We start from the raw sequence: 14,992 nt of genomic DNA, 5'->3' as shown, positions 1-14,992 counted from the left end.
AACTATGGGGAGGAAGTGGGAGGGGAGCTGTTGCATTGTGGTAAACTGTGGTCAATGACATGTGACAAAGTATATGTGAACTGCTGTATGGAAAGAAAATTTGCTCTGTAAATCTTCACCCAAATCACAATTAAAAAAAAATTACAATTAAAAAAAAATTACAATAAAAAAAATCATTTAATATCTTTTGAAAATGAGAGTCATATTTTTGTTTTCTCAAATGCTGTAACCTTTTTTATTTTCTTTATTTGTATAGATAATTATTGCTTTTATTGAACATGTAAGACATAAGAGTTAAACAGCTGTGAAATTTTATGTTATTAAAACCAAGAATTATAGTATTTATCCTAATTGCAAAGAAAAACAAAGTAGCTAACATTCCTCATGTTGGTCTCTGTTTTTTTTTTTTTTTTTTCTTCAGTCATGGGTTTGTAAGTTTCCCGATGGAGTAAGATTGCTATTGAACATTGAATAGCTAATAAAATTTCCAGAGTAAGGGGGGCCCCACAAACTTGAGCTAGCCATGACAATTCTGATCAGAGGAAGGTTTAGGGTTTTGGATTTTTTTTCCTCCATGAAAGTTCAGTTCTGATCTTGGGTAGTGTTTCAGTTACACTTAAGTAGCAGGATTAATTTCTAACTTTGAATTCTTCCACAGAGTTGCTTGTATTTCATCAGTTCTGCTTTTGTGGACTCTTCATGGTACTTTTAGAGCTCAAATCCTAGATCTTGAGATCTAGGTCTGTATGTCTTCTTATGCAAGAATCATTTTTCTCTCAATTGTTCTGTTTGTATCATATTTCAATATATTAATCTGACTACCCATTTCATTCTAATAGGTTTATCGCTCTCCATGGAAACTAAGATCTCCTATTTTCAGGTTTATATAACTTCTTTCTTATCATTTTTTAAGAGTTTCTTAAATCTAGTGCGGTAGTTTGGTTTGTGTGTCAACTTGGCTAGGCCTGGTTGAGTGCCTGGGCAGCTGGTGGTAGTTAATCCCCATGAAGAGACTGGCAATCAGCTCCATGGTGGGATCTACCACAAGCAGCTGGGTAGCTGCCTTTGGGTATGTAGTCCACTTCCTGTATATAAGGAGAAGCTTTGAGAACGGTCTCTAGCCTATGGCATGCTTGGACCCTGTATGTAGCCGTGTCGTTGCTTAGCAACCTGCCATGCTCTGCCGACCTTGGGACTTACAATGGACTTAAGTTAATGGCCTGCCGTGTGGTTTGGTAACATCAGGACTGTGCCTTTTTACTTGTCAACCTTGGGGCTTGTCAGCCTCAGCAGCCAGCGGCTGAGTGAAGAAGTGCCTCTAGCTCCAGTGGGCTGGGAGCAGGAGGCAGAGCTGGACCCCAAGGTTGAGGGGCTTTCACCCAGCCCCTAGAGCCTGGCACTTGAACTTGGATTTAAAGCCTCTAAGTTGTAAGAATAAACTCCTGTTTGTTGAGGCCATCCCATTTGTGGTATATTCCTATCAGAGCAGCACTAGGTAACCAGAACATCTAGTAATCACTTTAATGAATTTGCCATTAAAAGTCACAGACCAATATTTTGTTTCTTCTTTGTTCTTAATGTAATTGATAAGCTAGTATATGTATTCTTTTCATTCTTAGATGAACTTGCACCTACAATTTTGCCTATTGCTTTTGGTATGTGGCTTTTAACCTGACATTTTCAGTCTCAAGGAGCTTTTCTGGTTTTGATTCAGAGAAGAAAAAGAAGAAAAAACTTCTACCTACTTTTGGTTTTGGAGTTCTCCTTCCCAAGTCTCTTATCTCTTCCTCCTGTTGGGCGGAGCTCCCCTTGTTGTTGTTGTTATGTGCCATCCAGTCTGACGACTCATAGGGACTCCTCCTTGGGTTTCCAAGGCAGTATCACTACGGAAGTAGATTGCCCCATTTTCCTTCTGAGGACTGGTTGGTGGGTTTGAACCGCCAGCCTTCTGGTTAGCAATCAAGTGCTTCAGGCACTACACTACCAGAGCTCCCGGCTTTGGTTTCTTACATTGCCTATTTCATATAATTGGGATACATATAATATTTGTCCTTTTGTGATTAACTTACTTCACTCAGCATAACGTTTTCAAGGGTCATCCATGTAGTAGCATGTATTGGGACTTCATTTCTCTTTATGGAAGAGTAATGCTACTTCTCTCCCTTAGCAAGCATTTTTTTAAAACAAAACATTCATTTTTTCAGAGTCTTAAACTGATACAGTCGGGTCACTGGTTTCTCTTTGTTCCTTGCTGTTAAATTATGAAATGCAAACCTTGCAATATCACATTTAAAATTAAATTTTACTTGACAGGTATCACCAAGAGAGCAGCACAACGTCCAAGGACTCAATTCTGTGTCCTTCTCACCTCAACAAGCTGCCCCTTCAAGGCCAAGGTGCCTTTCGGCCCTTACCTACCCCCTCCCGGAGGAGCCGTCAATCCACACCAGAGGGCAAGGCAGTCACTGTGCCATCTTGCACAACAAACACAAAAGAACCCCAGGGACTTGCCAGTCACAAAGACTCTTTAAGTGAAAGCCCTTTCAAGTGTAATGGGAACGGAAATGAGTTTTACTTAGGAAGTTCCTCCCAAGCCTCCCTTTTACAAAGCAACTCAAACCCTGAGAAAAAGGAGTCTGAACTTCATTTGTACATTGTTTCCACAACCTCATCAATATTTCTGCACTTAAAAAGTTCATGGAACAACTATATTATAGTAAGTGTCCTTATAAGTTAACCTCGCCTTGAGTATTGTTTTTAGTGCAATTATGCCTTTGCTGCTCATCTGCGTATTTTGGAAATTTAGCCCCGTAATGTAATAATATTGTGAAAGACAAAATGCACTGCACAACTGAAATGACTTTATTCAGGCTGTTGCAATAGAGAGCGTTCATAAATAAAAATGTTTCAAACAAGTGGAAGGAAACCTATAATTTTATAGTGGCAGGTAAACAATAGTCATTGGCTTGTCTCATGGGAATCATGAGGAAGGATGGAGACAGTCTTACTTCAGAATATTTGAGAGCAGGTGATTTTTGCAGCTGGTTGGGGGCATTTCTCAACTGTCCCTGCTTTCTGGGAACACAAGACACAGATAAAGTTCACATTGCCAATAATTTCTGTATTTCTCAATGGCACCGTAGGGAACCATTTCATAGGATCAGATAATTTTATCTGGAAATCACCTAGTCTGCATCCCATATTTTAAAACAGAGGCACAAATGTTTTAAATAACGTACTCAGAATTATATAATGAGCTTAGGACCAAAGCTAGAACTCCAGTTAGAGATGTTTCTACTTCAACAAGATCATTTAAAAAGGAATGTATTAAAAGAATAATATGGTCCTTTTTCAATTATTATCTTTAGTATATATACTTTTTATTAGTGATCTTACTTCATAATGATATTAAGAATTATGAAAGGCTATTTTACTCAGAAGAAGATAGGAAGCAAGGGGTTTCAGAAATCTAAAAATTGTAAAACATTATAAGACAATTCTAATTTTTTCTCATAGTGCAGACCAAAAGACTTCAACTATTTAAATTTCTTTTTCAAATTTTTAATCCACTTTCCCCAAATTAAGAATGCCAATAAATTATAAATAGAGGAAAACCCTAGTCTGAGGAAGGCTTCACATGTTCTGATAGAAAAATCAAAACTTAAAATTTAAAAAAATTAAAAAAAAACTATGTAAATATTTCAAAATAACAAGTGGATTTTATGACTTTTGACATTGTTTATGCTTCCCTGAGTGAACTCCCAATTTTAGTGCTGTTTTTTAGTTCTACAGCAGAGGCCTGTCAGATTGGCCAGTTCATACCCATCAGGCTACCTATACACAGCCCTTCTGATAATAGATGGAGGAAAAATAACTAACACATATTGTTATTAGCCTGTAGGATCTGTTCTGAGGCTGTACATATATTAACTCATTCAATCTGCACAACCCTTATGTTGTTGTTAGGAGCCCTTGAGTCGTCTCCGATTCATAGTGACCCTATGCACAGTAGAACAAAATACTGCCTGGTCCCACGCCAGCTCCATGACCCCTGTTATACTCAAGCCCATTGCCACAGCCACAACCCCTATATTCCCACTTTATGGGTATGGACATTGAGGCACAGAGACATTAAATGATCTCTACAAGGTCACAGAGATGGAGTTGGGATTTGAACTCAGTCTGAACTTTTTTCTATGACAGTTGAAATAAATGTGGGTGGAGAGGGATTATCTTTATGAATTGTTTTGATACTATAATTAAAAATAATGTTTTACCCCTTGAAAGGCAGAAAATGGATAGATAAATATTTCATATATAAATAAAGCATTTGTTGTACTAAGAATAGAACATTAATTTAATGGAAACATTTATAAATTTGTGACTTTTTTGTGACATTTAAATCCTCTGTAGTCAGGTTGATCACTCTTGGTTAGTCTTGGGGATATTTTCACAGGACTTAGAAAACTGAAAAAAAAAAAACCATCTACATCAGACTTATTTTGGGTAACTGATCCCTTGTGCTTTGAGAATAAGAATGACTTTTCACACTTGAGGTAGGGAAATACTCCTAAGATAAGGAATTGTATGTCTTGATTGAACTCTGGTAGCATAGTGCCTAAGGCACTTGACTGCTAACCAGAAGGCTGGTGGTTCAAACTCACCAGCCACTCCTTGGAAGAAAGATGGGGAAATCTACTTCCATAGTGATACTGACTGGACAGCATATAACAACAACAACATATGTTGAAGTAAAATTAACTTGAACCGTCCAATTGGAAATTAGCACACATCTTGATTTTAAGGGTTTCCAAAATATCGAGTCTCTTTCAGTAACTAATTTTTACCAGAAATAATTATTTGGGTTGTTTGACATCTCACATTCTACAAAGAAGAAATGTAGAGTGTCTTTTCTCTTTATATCTGGTAGAGGAAGCTGCTAGAAAGCTAAAAACCTGATTCCTTCAAATTAAAATTCTAGATGTAAGGTAAGCATAAACATTTGGTCTGGGGAAAAAAAAAGATTTAGTTTCTTTTTGTAGAACTTTGATGAAAGTAGTAAGATAAAGCACATAGTGTCCCAGTGCCCATACTCTGATATTAAGGAATAAAATAGAGGCAAGCTTATGGGGAGTTGTAATTCAGCAACATTTTAGAAATTCCTTCTGGTCTATTTGCCAAGTTTCAACATAAATAAAAGATTATTTAGAGAAGGAGCTGAACAGTACATATCTGTTTTGAGGACCCAGACTACATGGAAATGGCAACGCTAAAGATTTAAGGGAATAGTTAACAAAATTATTGTATATCTATGCTATGGAAAGGAGCTCTGGTGGTGTAGTGCTTAAGGCATTTGATTGCTAACCAGAAGGCTGGTGGTTCAAAACCACCAGCCACTCCTTGGAAAGAAGATGGGACATTCTACTTCTGTAGTGATACCACCTTGGAAACCCAAGGATGGGCCGCTATGAGTCAGATCCAACTCAACGGCAGTGAGTTTGGTTTGGTTTTGGTTATGCTGTGGAAAAGGTACTTGGATGGTGCAAATGGTTTGTGTTCAGCTACTAGTCAAAAGGTTGGCAGTCAAACGCACCCAGCAGCACCACAGAAGAAAGACCTGGCAATCTGCTTCTATAAAAATTATAAAACAAAACAAAACAAAAGATTACAGCCAAGAAAACCCTATGGAGTTCAGCTCTACTCTCTTAACACATGGGGGTCAGAATGAGTCAGAACTGACCTGACGGCAATGTGGAGTTCTGTTTGTTTATGCTATGGAATACTAGGTAATCACTAAATCCCAAACCCAAACCAGACCCACTGCCACAATCAATTCCAACTCATAACCACCCCATTGGGCTTCCAAAGCTGTAAATCTTTATGGAAGTAGATTGCCTCATCTTCCTCTTGTGAAGCAGCTGGTGAGTTTGAACCACCTACCTTCTGATTAGTAGCCAAATGCTTTAACCACTGGACCACCAGAGCTCCTTAATCACTAAATAGATAGAGGTAAATCTTTATGTTTAGATATAGCTGTCCAGCATACATTAAGTGAAAAAACATGTTCCAGATTAATGGATGTGATATTATACAGTTATTATATATAATACATGTCACATACTAATATGCTTTTATATGCCTAGAAGAGTATAAAGCAAGCTGATCATAGTAAGGTACTTTGAATAGTGGGATGGAAAAAAGAGGAAGAAACAGAGAACTTTTATTACTTACTTTATTTCTGTACAGTTTGATTTTTTTAAAACGATGTATTTTATTCTTATTGTTGTTGAGAATATGCATAGCAACTCATATACCAATTCAACCATTTCTACATGTACAGTTAACTGACATCAATCACATTCTTCAAGTTGTGCATTCTGATGCTCCTTTTCCGAGTTGTTTCCCACCCATTCACATACTCACTTCCCCATAAGGTTGTTCCTATTTATTCCTTTGAGTTGTTATTGTCCCTTTGGTCCTATATAGCTAGCTCTTCAAAGAGCATAATGCTCAAGGCAGCCTTTTTATTAGTTAAGTTAAACTACAGTTTGGTTTTAAGAGGACTTCAGGGGATATATTTCATTTAAGTTTTAAAGATTATCTCAGGATAATAGTTTCAGGGGTTTATCTAATCCTCATGGCTCCAGAAAGTCTGGAGTCCATGATAATTTGAGATTCTGTTCTACATTTTCCCCAGTAACTGTTTTTTAATTAGCATATGCTATGTTTAAAATATTATTTTAAAAAAAGATGAGAAACAACTTCCCTATGGTATTAGCAAATATAGGAATGAATTACATAAGCAAATCATGCATCTGGAAGAGATTAAAGAATGTTGTTGTTGTTGTTGTGTGCTGTCGATTCTGACTCATAGTGACCCTACAGAACAGAATACAACTGCCGTGTAGAGTTTCCCAGGCTGCAATCTTCATGGGAGTAGATTGTCAGGTCTTTTCTCCTAAGGAGCCACTGGTAGGTTCAAATTATCAAACTTCAGTTAGTAGCTGAGCACTTAACTGTACCAACAGGGATCCGCAATTAAAGAATAAGTATATGATATTGACTGAAAGTAAGGCAGTTCAAATCCACCAGCCACTCCTCAGAAGAAAGACTGGACAATCTACTTCCATAGTGATACTGCCTTGGAAACCCAAGGTGGGGTCGCTATGAGTTGGGTTCAATTTGACGGCACATAACAACAACAACAAAAGTAAGGGGAATTGATTTTCAGCTTTTTCATTATGATAAAGGGATTTTTTTTTAAATTTATTTTGTTATTGTTGAGAATATACACAGCAAAACATACACCAATTCAACTGTTTCTACATGCACTGTTCAGTGACATTGACTTCATTCTTCAAGTTGATTCTCCCTCTCCTCTTCTGAGTTGTTCTTCCCTCATTAACATAAACACTGCCCCTAAAGTTCCCATCAAATCTGTCGAGTTGCTGTCGTCAATTTTTTCACGTATAGATAGTTCGTAAAACAGCATAATGCTCAAGACAGACATTTTTATTAATTAAGCTAAACTACAGTTTGGTTTTAAGAGGACTTTAGGGGGTATTTTTGGCTTAAGGTTTAAAGATTATCTCAGGGCAATACAGGCAGTCCCTGGGTTACAAATGTTTGACTTACATACAACTCATAGTTATGAATCAACCCCATAAAGTATCCAAAATGACAATTAATGGATCGTTAAATGAACTAGTACTAGAGTTCTATCAAGAAGGAGGTAGATATCTAAATCTGTCAGTTTCTACTTCCAAGTTCTAATTCACTCCCCTCAGGCTGCAATCCCTTATGAAACTGGCAAGGCAGAGAAAGAAAAGTGATATATACAGAGCTCCAGGCCTTGCAGACAGGGAGTGAACAAAGACAAGAACCCCTTTCAGGAAAGGCAGCTAGCTAGTCAGTCAGTCAGTGGCAGAAGGAAATTCAAACCCAGCCTGGGTTTTTCTCCCCAGGCCCCAATGCTGGTTAGTCACACCTTGCTCCACGTATCTGAGGTCCAGGCTGTGGTCGTGACCTGTAGAAGATCCACATGTGGTGGTACTTGGGCAGCAAGGCTACATAGTGCAAGTCAGCCTCCCTGCACACTGCTTGAAGTCACTGTAGCACAGGAGCAAGTCCCCCAGGCCTGGGCCACACCATTGCTCTGTCAGCACCAGTGTCTCTTAGGTGGTGTTCAGTTTGCAGGCCACAGCAACCTGCATCCTACTAGCCCAAAGTATATACAAAATGGTTCTTAATAACAAATGGGCACTACTCTGCAATGCACATCAAAACATTATTACTGTATTATTATGTTAAAGATGTGTTAGTGCACCCAGAGTGTTTCTTTAATTTTTTTTATGCATATAAAGGTACTTTCTGACTCATAGTGACCCTCATTGGGTTTCCAAGGGGGTAAATCTTTGTGAAAATAGATTGCCCCATCTTTCTCCCACCGAGTGGCTGGTGGGTTTGAACTACCAACTTTCTGATTAGCAGACAAATGCCTTAGGCACTGCACCACCAGAGCTCCTTATATAAAGTTACAGCAGATACAGTGTCACTATGGACATAGATTGCCCAACCTTCCTTCTGAAGACAAACATTTTACTAACTGATGTTAGATATAAACCATACCTAACTGTTCCAACATACGTACAAATTCATCTTAAAGACAGATTTAGGAATGGAATTTGTTGCTAATTGGGGGACTGTAGTTTCAGGGGTTTAATCAGCCTCCATGGCTCCAAAAATCTGGAGTCCATGAGAATTTGAAACAAAGGGATTTTTTAAATAAAAATTCTAACCATTTCTATTTTTTTCCTTTCAGAAAGGTACTCTTTTACAAGATCCTTTATATGCTAGTGAGCTCAGTTCTGCAATTGGAAGTCAAAAGCCATATAGGTAAGGAATGATGGTATTACTCTCTCTCCCATTGCTTCTTCTGGTTCTATGAGTTGCTATCACATTTATACCTCTACCTCAACTCTCTGTTTTGAGCAAACTCAATTACCCAATAGACATCATTTCTTATATGTCTCATAGGAGCCGTGAACTCAGCATATTCCAAACAGAACTCAGCATCTTCCTTCTGCACCTAACTTTCCTCTTGTGTTTCCTAACACAGGGCATGATATCTCTATCCCCGGATAGCCTAAGTCAGAGTCCTGGGTGTCAACCTTAACTCTTTTCTCTCCTTCACTATGACCCACATCCAGCCAATCACCACATGATTTATTGTGCTTCTTTAATATATTTGGATAATATCCACTTCATTCCATGGCCACAGGCCCAATTATGTCTGTTTTGGGCGCCTACAGTATTTTCCAGTCTGGCTTTTCTGCCTTCACTGTTGCTCCTTTCTAGTCCATTCTCCACAGCAACCAGAATAATCTTTCCCAAGAACAAATCTGAAGATTTAACTCTCCCCCTTAAAGGCTTTGAATGGCTTCCCATTGCCCTTAAGATGAGGTCTGAACTCCCTTACAGCTTACACATATCTTTGTGATCTGCCTTCTTATTTCTCCATTCTTAACTATTGTGTGCTCCCCTACTTCCTGTCCTAAGCTCCTGCTCCAAGTAAACTTCTCCTTGTTCCCAGAAAGTTCTCTGTTTATCTCCCATCTGGGCCCTAACCTATAGTAGCCCCTACTCTGGAACTCTACTCTCCACTTATGGGGCAGACCAGTTAATGCAGCTATTATTCAAATTTATGCACCAACCACCAAAGCCAGATATGAGGAAATTAAAGATTTCTACCAACTTCTGCCATCTGAAATTGACCAAATATGTGATCAAGATGTGTTGATTATTACTGGTGATCAGAATGCAAAAGTTGGAAACAAAGAAGAATCACCAGTAATTGGAAAATATGGCCTTTGGTGATAGAAATGACACCAGAGATCGCATGACAGAATTTTGCAAGATCAATGACTTATTCAATGCAAATATTTCTTTTCAACAACATAATGTGGCTATACATGTGGACTTCACCAATGGAATACACAGGAATCAGATCTGTGGAAAGAGGCGATGGAGAAGCTCAATATCTTTGGTCAAAACAAGGCGAGGAGCTAAGTATGGAACAGACCATCAACTTGCTAATAGGCAAGTTCAAGTTGAAGCTGAAGACAATTAAAAAACAAGTCCATAAGAGCCAAAATATGCCCTTGATTACATCCCACCTGAATTTAGAGATGATCTAAAGAATATATTTGACGTGTTGAACACCAGAGGAATTGTGGGATAACATCAAGAATAGCATACATGAAGAAAGCAAAACGGGAAGGGAAGAAAAGACCAAATGGATGTCAGAAGAGACTCTGAAACTTGCTCTTGAATGGAGACTAGCTAAAGCAAATGGAAGAAATGACAAGAATAAAGAGCTGAACAGAAGATTTCAAAGAGCAGCTTGAAAAGACAAAGTCAGTTATTTTAATGAAATGTGCAAAGACCTAGAGTTAGAAAGCCAAAAGGGAACAACATGCTTAGCATTTCTCAAGCTGAATGAACTGAAGAAAAAATTCAAGACTCAAGTAGCAATATTAAAAGATTCTATGGGTAAAATATTGACTGATGTAGGAAACATCAAAAGAAGATGGAAGGAATACACAGAGTCACTGTACCAAAAAGAATTGGTCGATGTTCATCCATTTCAGGAAGTGGCATATGATCAAGAACCAACATTACTGAAGGAAGAAGTCAAAGTTGCACTGAAGGAATTGGCAAAATACAAGGCTCCAGGAATTGATGGAATACCTTTGAGATGTTTCAACAAACAGATGCCATACTGGAGGCACTTGTTTGTCAAGCCAAGAAATTTGGAAGATAGCTACATCGCCAACTGACTGGAAGAGATCCACATTTGTGCACATTCCAAAGAAAGCTGATCCCACAGAATGTGGAAATTATCGAATAATATCATTAATTGTTGTTGTTATATGCCATCGCGTCGCACCTGACTCATAGCGACCCCTCCTTGGGTTTCCGAGGCAGTATCACTACAGAAGTAGATTGCCCCATCTTCCTTCCGAGGAGTGGCTGGTGGGCTTGAACCACCAACCTTCTGGTTAACAGTCAAGTGCCTTAGACCCTATGCTACCAGAGCTCCCAATATCATTAATATCACATGCAAATAAAATCTTGCTGAAAATAATTCAAAAACAGTTGCAGTAGTATACTGACAGGGAACTTCCAGAAATGCAAGCCAGATTCAGAAGAGGACATGGAATGAAGGATATCCTTGCTGATGTCAAATGTATTTTGGCTGAAAGCAAAGAATACCAGATATATTTACTTGTGTTTCACTGACTATGCAAAAGCATTTGACTGTGTGGATCATAACAGATTTTGGATAACATTGAGAAGAATGGGAATTCCTGAACACTTAATTGTGCTCATAAAAAACCTGTACATAGACCAGGCAGCTATTGTTTGAACAGAACAAGGGGATACTGTATGGTTTAAAATTAGGAAGGGAGTGCATCAGGGTTGTATCCTTTCACTATACTTATTCAATCTGTGAGCAAATAATCTGAGAAGCTGGATTATATAAAGAAAAACATGGCATCAGGATTGTAGGAAGACTCAGTGACAACCTGCGATATGCAGACAACACAACCTTGCTTGCTGAAAGTGAAGATGATTTGAAGCACTTACTGATGAAGATTAAAGATTACAGTCTGCAGTATGGATTACATCTCAACATAAAGAAAACAAAAATCCTTACAATTGGGCCAATAAGCAGCATTATGATAAATGGAGAAAAAAACTGAAGTTGTCAAAGACTTTCTATTACTTGTTTCCACAATCAACACCAATGAAAGCAGCAGTCAACAAATCAGACATGGTATTGTACTGGGCACATCTTATACAAAAGACCTCTTTAAAGTGCTGAAGAGCAAAGATGTCTCTTTGAAGACTAAGGTGTACCTAACCTAAGACATGGTATTTTCAATCACCTCATATGCATGTGAAAACTGGACAATGAATAAAGTTTGAGTTGTGGTGCTGGTGAAGAATACTGAAAGTACAACGGACTGCCAGAAGAATGAATAAATCTGTCCTGGAAGAAGTGCTGACAGAATGCTCCTTGGAAGCAAGAATGACCAGACTTTGTCTCATCTACTTTGGTCACTGTCAGAAGGGACCACTCTGGGAGAAGGAGGTCATGCTTGGTAAAGTGTAGAGTCAGCAAAAAAGGGGAAGGCCCTCAATGAGATGAAATTACACAGTGGCACCAACAATGGGCTCAGGCATAGCAAGGACTGTGAGGCTGGTGCAGGACAGGGCAGTGTTTCTTTCCATTGTACACAGGGTTGCTATGAGTTGGAGCTGACTTGAAAGCACCTTATAACAACAACAACAACTCTCCATTCTTCTTCCCTGTGGTGGTTATGTTTGTGTGTCAGTTTGGCTGGGCCTGGTTGCATGGCTGGGCAGCTGGTGGTAGTTATTCCCCATGATGAGACTGGCAATCCATGGTGGGATCTACCACAAGCAGCTGAGTAGCTGCCTTTGGGATGTGGTCTGCTTCCTGTATTTAAGAAGCAGCCTTGGGAATGGTCTCTAGCCTATGGCGTGCTTGGACCCTGCATGTAGCTGTGTCTTTGTTGAGCAGCCTGCTATGCTCTGCCGACCTTGGGACTTACAATGGACTTAAGTTAATGGCCTGCCATGTGGTTTGGTAACATCAGGACTGTGCCTTTTTTACTTGTCAACCTTGGGGCTTCTCAGCCTCAACAGCCAGCAGGTGTCTGAGTGAAGAAATGCCTCTAGCTCCAGTGGGCTGGGAGCAGGAGGCAAAGCTGGACCCCAAGGTTGAGGGGCTTTCACCCAGCCCCTAGAGCCTGGCACTTTGAACTTGGACTTAACGCCTCCAATTTTAAGAATAAACTCCTGTTTGTTAAGGCCATCCCATTTGTGTTATATTTCTTGTCAGAGTGGCACTAGGTAACCAGAACATTCCCCTTCCTCAATAAATTCAATCCATCAAGTCTTAGCTCATTAAGCCAATGCCTTAAAAATCTTTTCTTCACCCTTCAAAATTTTGTTAGGATGGGTCCCTCCATAACATCCTATGCTTATTTCTTGTAGCACTTACCGGTCTCTATTTGTTATTTGCTGCCCTATTACTCAGTGTGTTCCTTGAGTGTGCAGGTTGTACCTTGGTGACTGACTGGCACATAGTATCTGCCATTAAGTCTGTATAGAATGAATAAATAAATGAGATAGAATAGATGCTAGAACCAGATCATAAAGGTCCTTATATGTGAGGCTGAGGACTCTGGATTTTTTTATAACATTTATCGTAGTTTTATTATGCTCTTATCACAGTCTGCCTTATATTGTATCCTTGTGTACTTATATTAGGTAGTACTTGTAGTTACTTGTGATTTGACTATCTCTTCCAGTAGACTCTGAACCCTGAAGGCAAAGAGTAAGTCTTACTAATTTTTTTATCTTCCGTACTTAAAACCATGCTTTACGCATAGTAAGCACTATTGAATTGGCAGTGTCAGCAATTTTTGTAAGTAAGTCATGGGTATGTTTCGAGAAATTTATGATATTGAGGCATACTAGGGGTCATGAAAAGCATAATAAGTCAGCTAAGAGTAAGGTAATTTTAAAAGATGCATATTCATTCCCCACTGAAAAAGGAACCAAGTTTCCTTGGAGGAATGGCTGATTCTAAGTCTGGGGAAGGAAATACATAAAATGAGTCTGAAAGAGCTTGTTTTGCCAGAATGCAAAGACTAACAAAGGCCCTAACAAAACAATACAGGAACCCACATAAATGGCAAATTCCTTTTCACAGCATTCCAGTTAATCAATGTGGAAGACTTAATAGAATTAAAGAACTACTACTTTGTAACCTGTAATGAAATAATAGATTCATGGAGTAATTCTCAGTGAAACCAATAGATAGAAAAGTTAAGTGGAATTTCAAAATGGAAGGATCATGTTGCAAGTGACTAAATCCATTGACTGATCTTAGTATCACTAAAGGGAGACAATGAGACTTATGTACTTCACTACTTAATGTAATATAAATACAAAGCACCACCTATGAAGTATCTTTGTTAAAACAATTAAGTTAACTCTAACTTAGAATTGTCTGTGTGTACAAGAGATTGGCAAAATGTTCACAAGATTGTCAATAAGATTGACAAAATGAAAACTATTGAAATTGAAAAACTGAAAATTATTGAAGCTAAGTGATAGATACATGGGGATTCCTATTATTTTCTCCATTTTGGTGTATGTTGTTATGTTTCCATAATGAAAATTTAAAAAGGCTTAACCACATAAGCAAATATAACAAATACTTTATTTAGATCTTGATTTTAACAAACCAAACATAAAAAGACATTTTTTGTTTGTTTGTTTCTTAAGTTTTTATTGTACGTTGAGTGAAATTTTACAAAGCAGATTTGTTTTACATTCAACAGTTCGTACACATTTTGTTTTGTGACACTGGTTACATTCCCTGCAGTGTAACATCTCACCTCCCCCTTCCTCCCTGTGTTAGTTACCCTTTCCCTGTGTCCTTCTTGCATATGCATTCCTGCCTCCCCACCTTTCTCCCCGTGCAAATGATGCCCTTCTGATCTGCCATGGTTGATTGTTCTAAGGAATGCATCTCCCTGGTGTAGGTGTTCAGCTCATAGGCCTGTCAAAAAGACATTTTTAATGGAGGACATCTGAATAGGGACTGAGTAATCAAAACTACCAAACCCACTACCATTGAGTCAATTCTGACTTATAGCAACCACCCCTGGATTTCCAAGCCTATAAATCTTTATGGAAGTAGACTACCTCTGTTGTGCCCAGGCTGTAAAGGAGAATTTCGGAAGAGAAAAAGACGCCAACCCACGCCAATGCAAATGCAATAGGACAGTTTATTAGCCAACTTAAGTCAGGGTCTTTGCGCTCAAGCAAAAGCCCCCGTACCCCGTTTCCTTCTTCAATTTATAGGACAATATGAGGAGGGGCAGCACCG

At 38.7% G+C, this 14,992-nt stretch overlaps 1 protein-coding gene across 1 annotated transcript in view; it reads left to right on the top strand.

The window, feature by feature from the left end:
• The window catches only part of CUNH12orf56 (chromosome unknown C12orf56 homolog), a 169,880-nt gene that overhangs the window by 122,115 nt on the left and 32,773 nt on the right, over positions 1 to 14,992 (top strand). Inside the window, exons 4-5 of the mRNA XM_007942732.2 lie at positions 2,314 to 2,716; positions 8,822 to 8,895. Of these exons, the coding sequence (XP_007940923.1) occupies positions 2,314 to 2,716; positions 8,822 to 8,895 (477 nt within the window). The remainder of the gene's footprint in view (positions 1 to 2,313; positions 2,717 to 8,821; positions 8,896 to 14,992) is intronic.

The sequence above is a fragment of the Orycteropus afer genome, unplaced genomic scaffold, assembly GCF_000298275.1.
Source record: "Orycteropus afer afer isolate SDZICR_OR568_19922 unplaced genomic scaffold, OryAfe1.0 scaffold00097, whole genome shotgun sequence".
Taxonomy (NCBI): Eukaryota; Metazoa; Chordata; class Mammalia; order Tubulidentata; family Orycteropodidae; genus Orycteropus; species Orycteropus afer.
The sequence above is the reverse complement of the archived record's forward strand: the minus strand, read 5'-3'. Positions and strand labels throughout refer to the sequence as shown.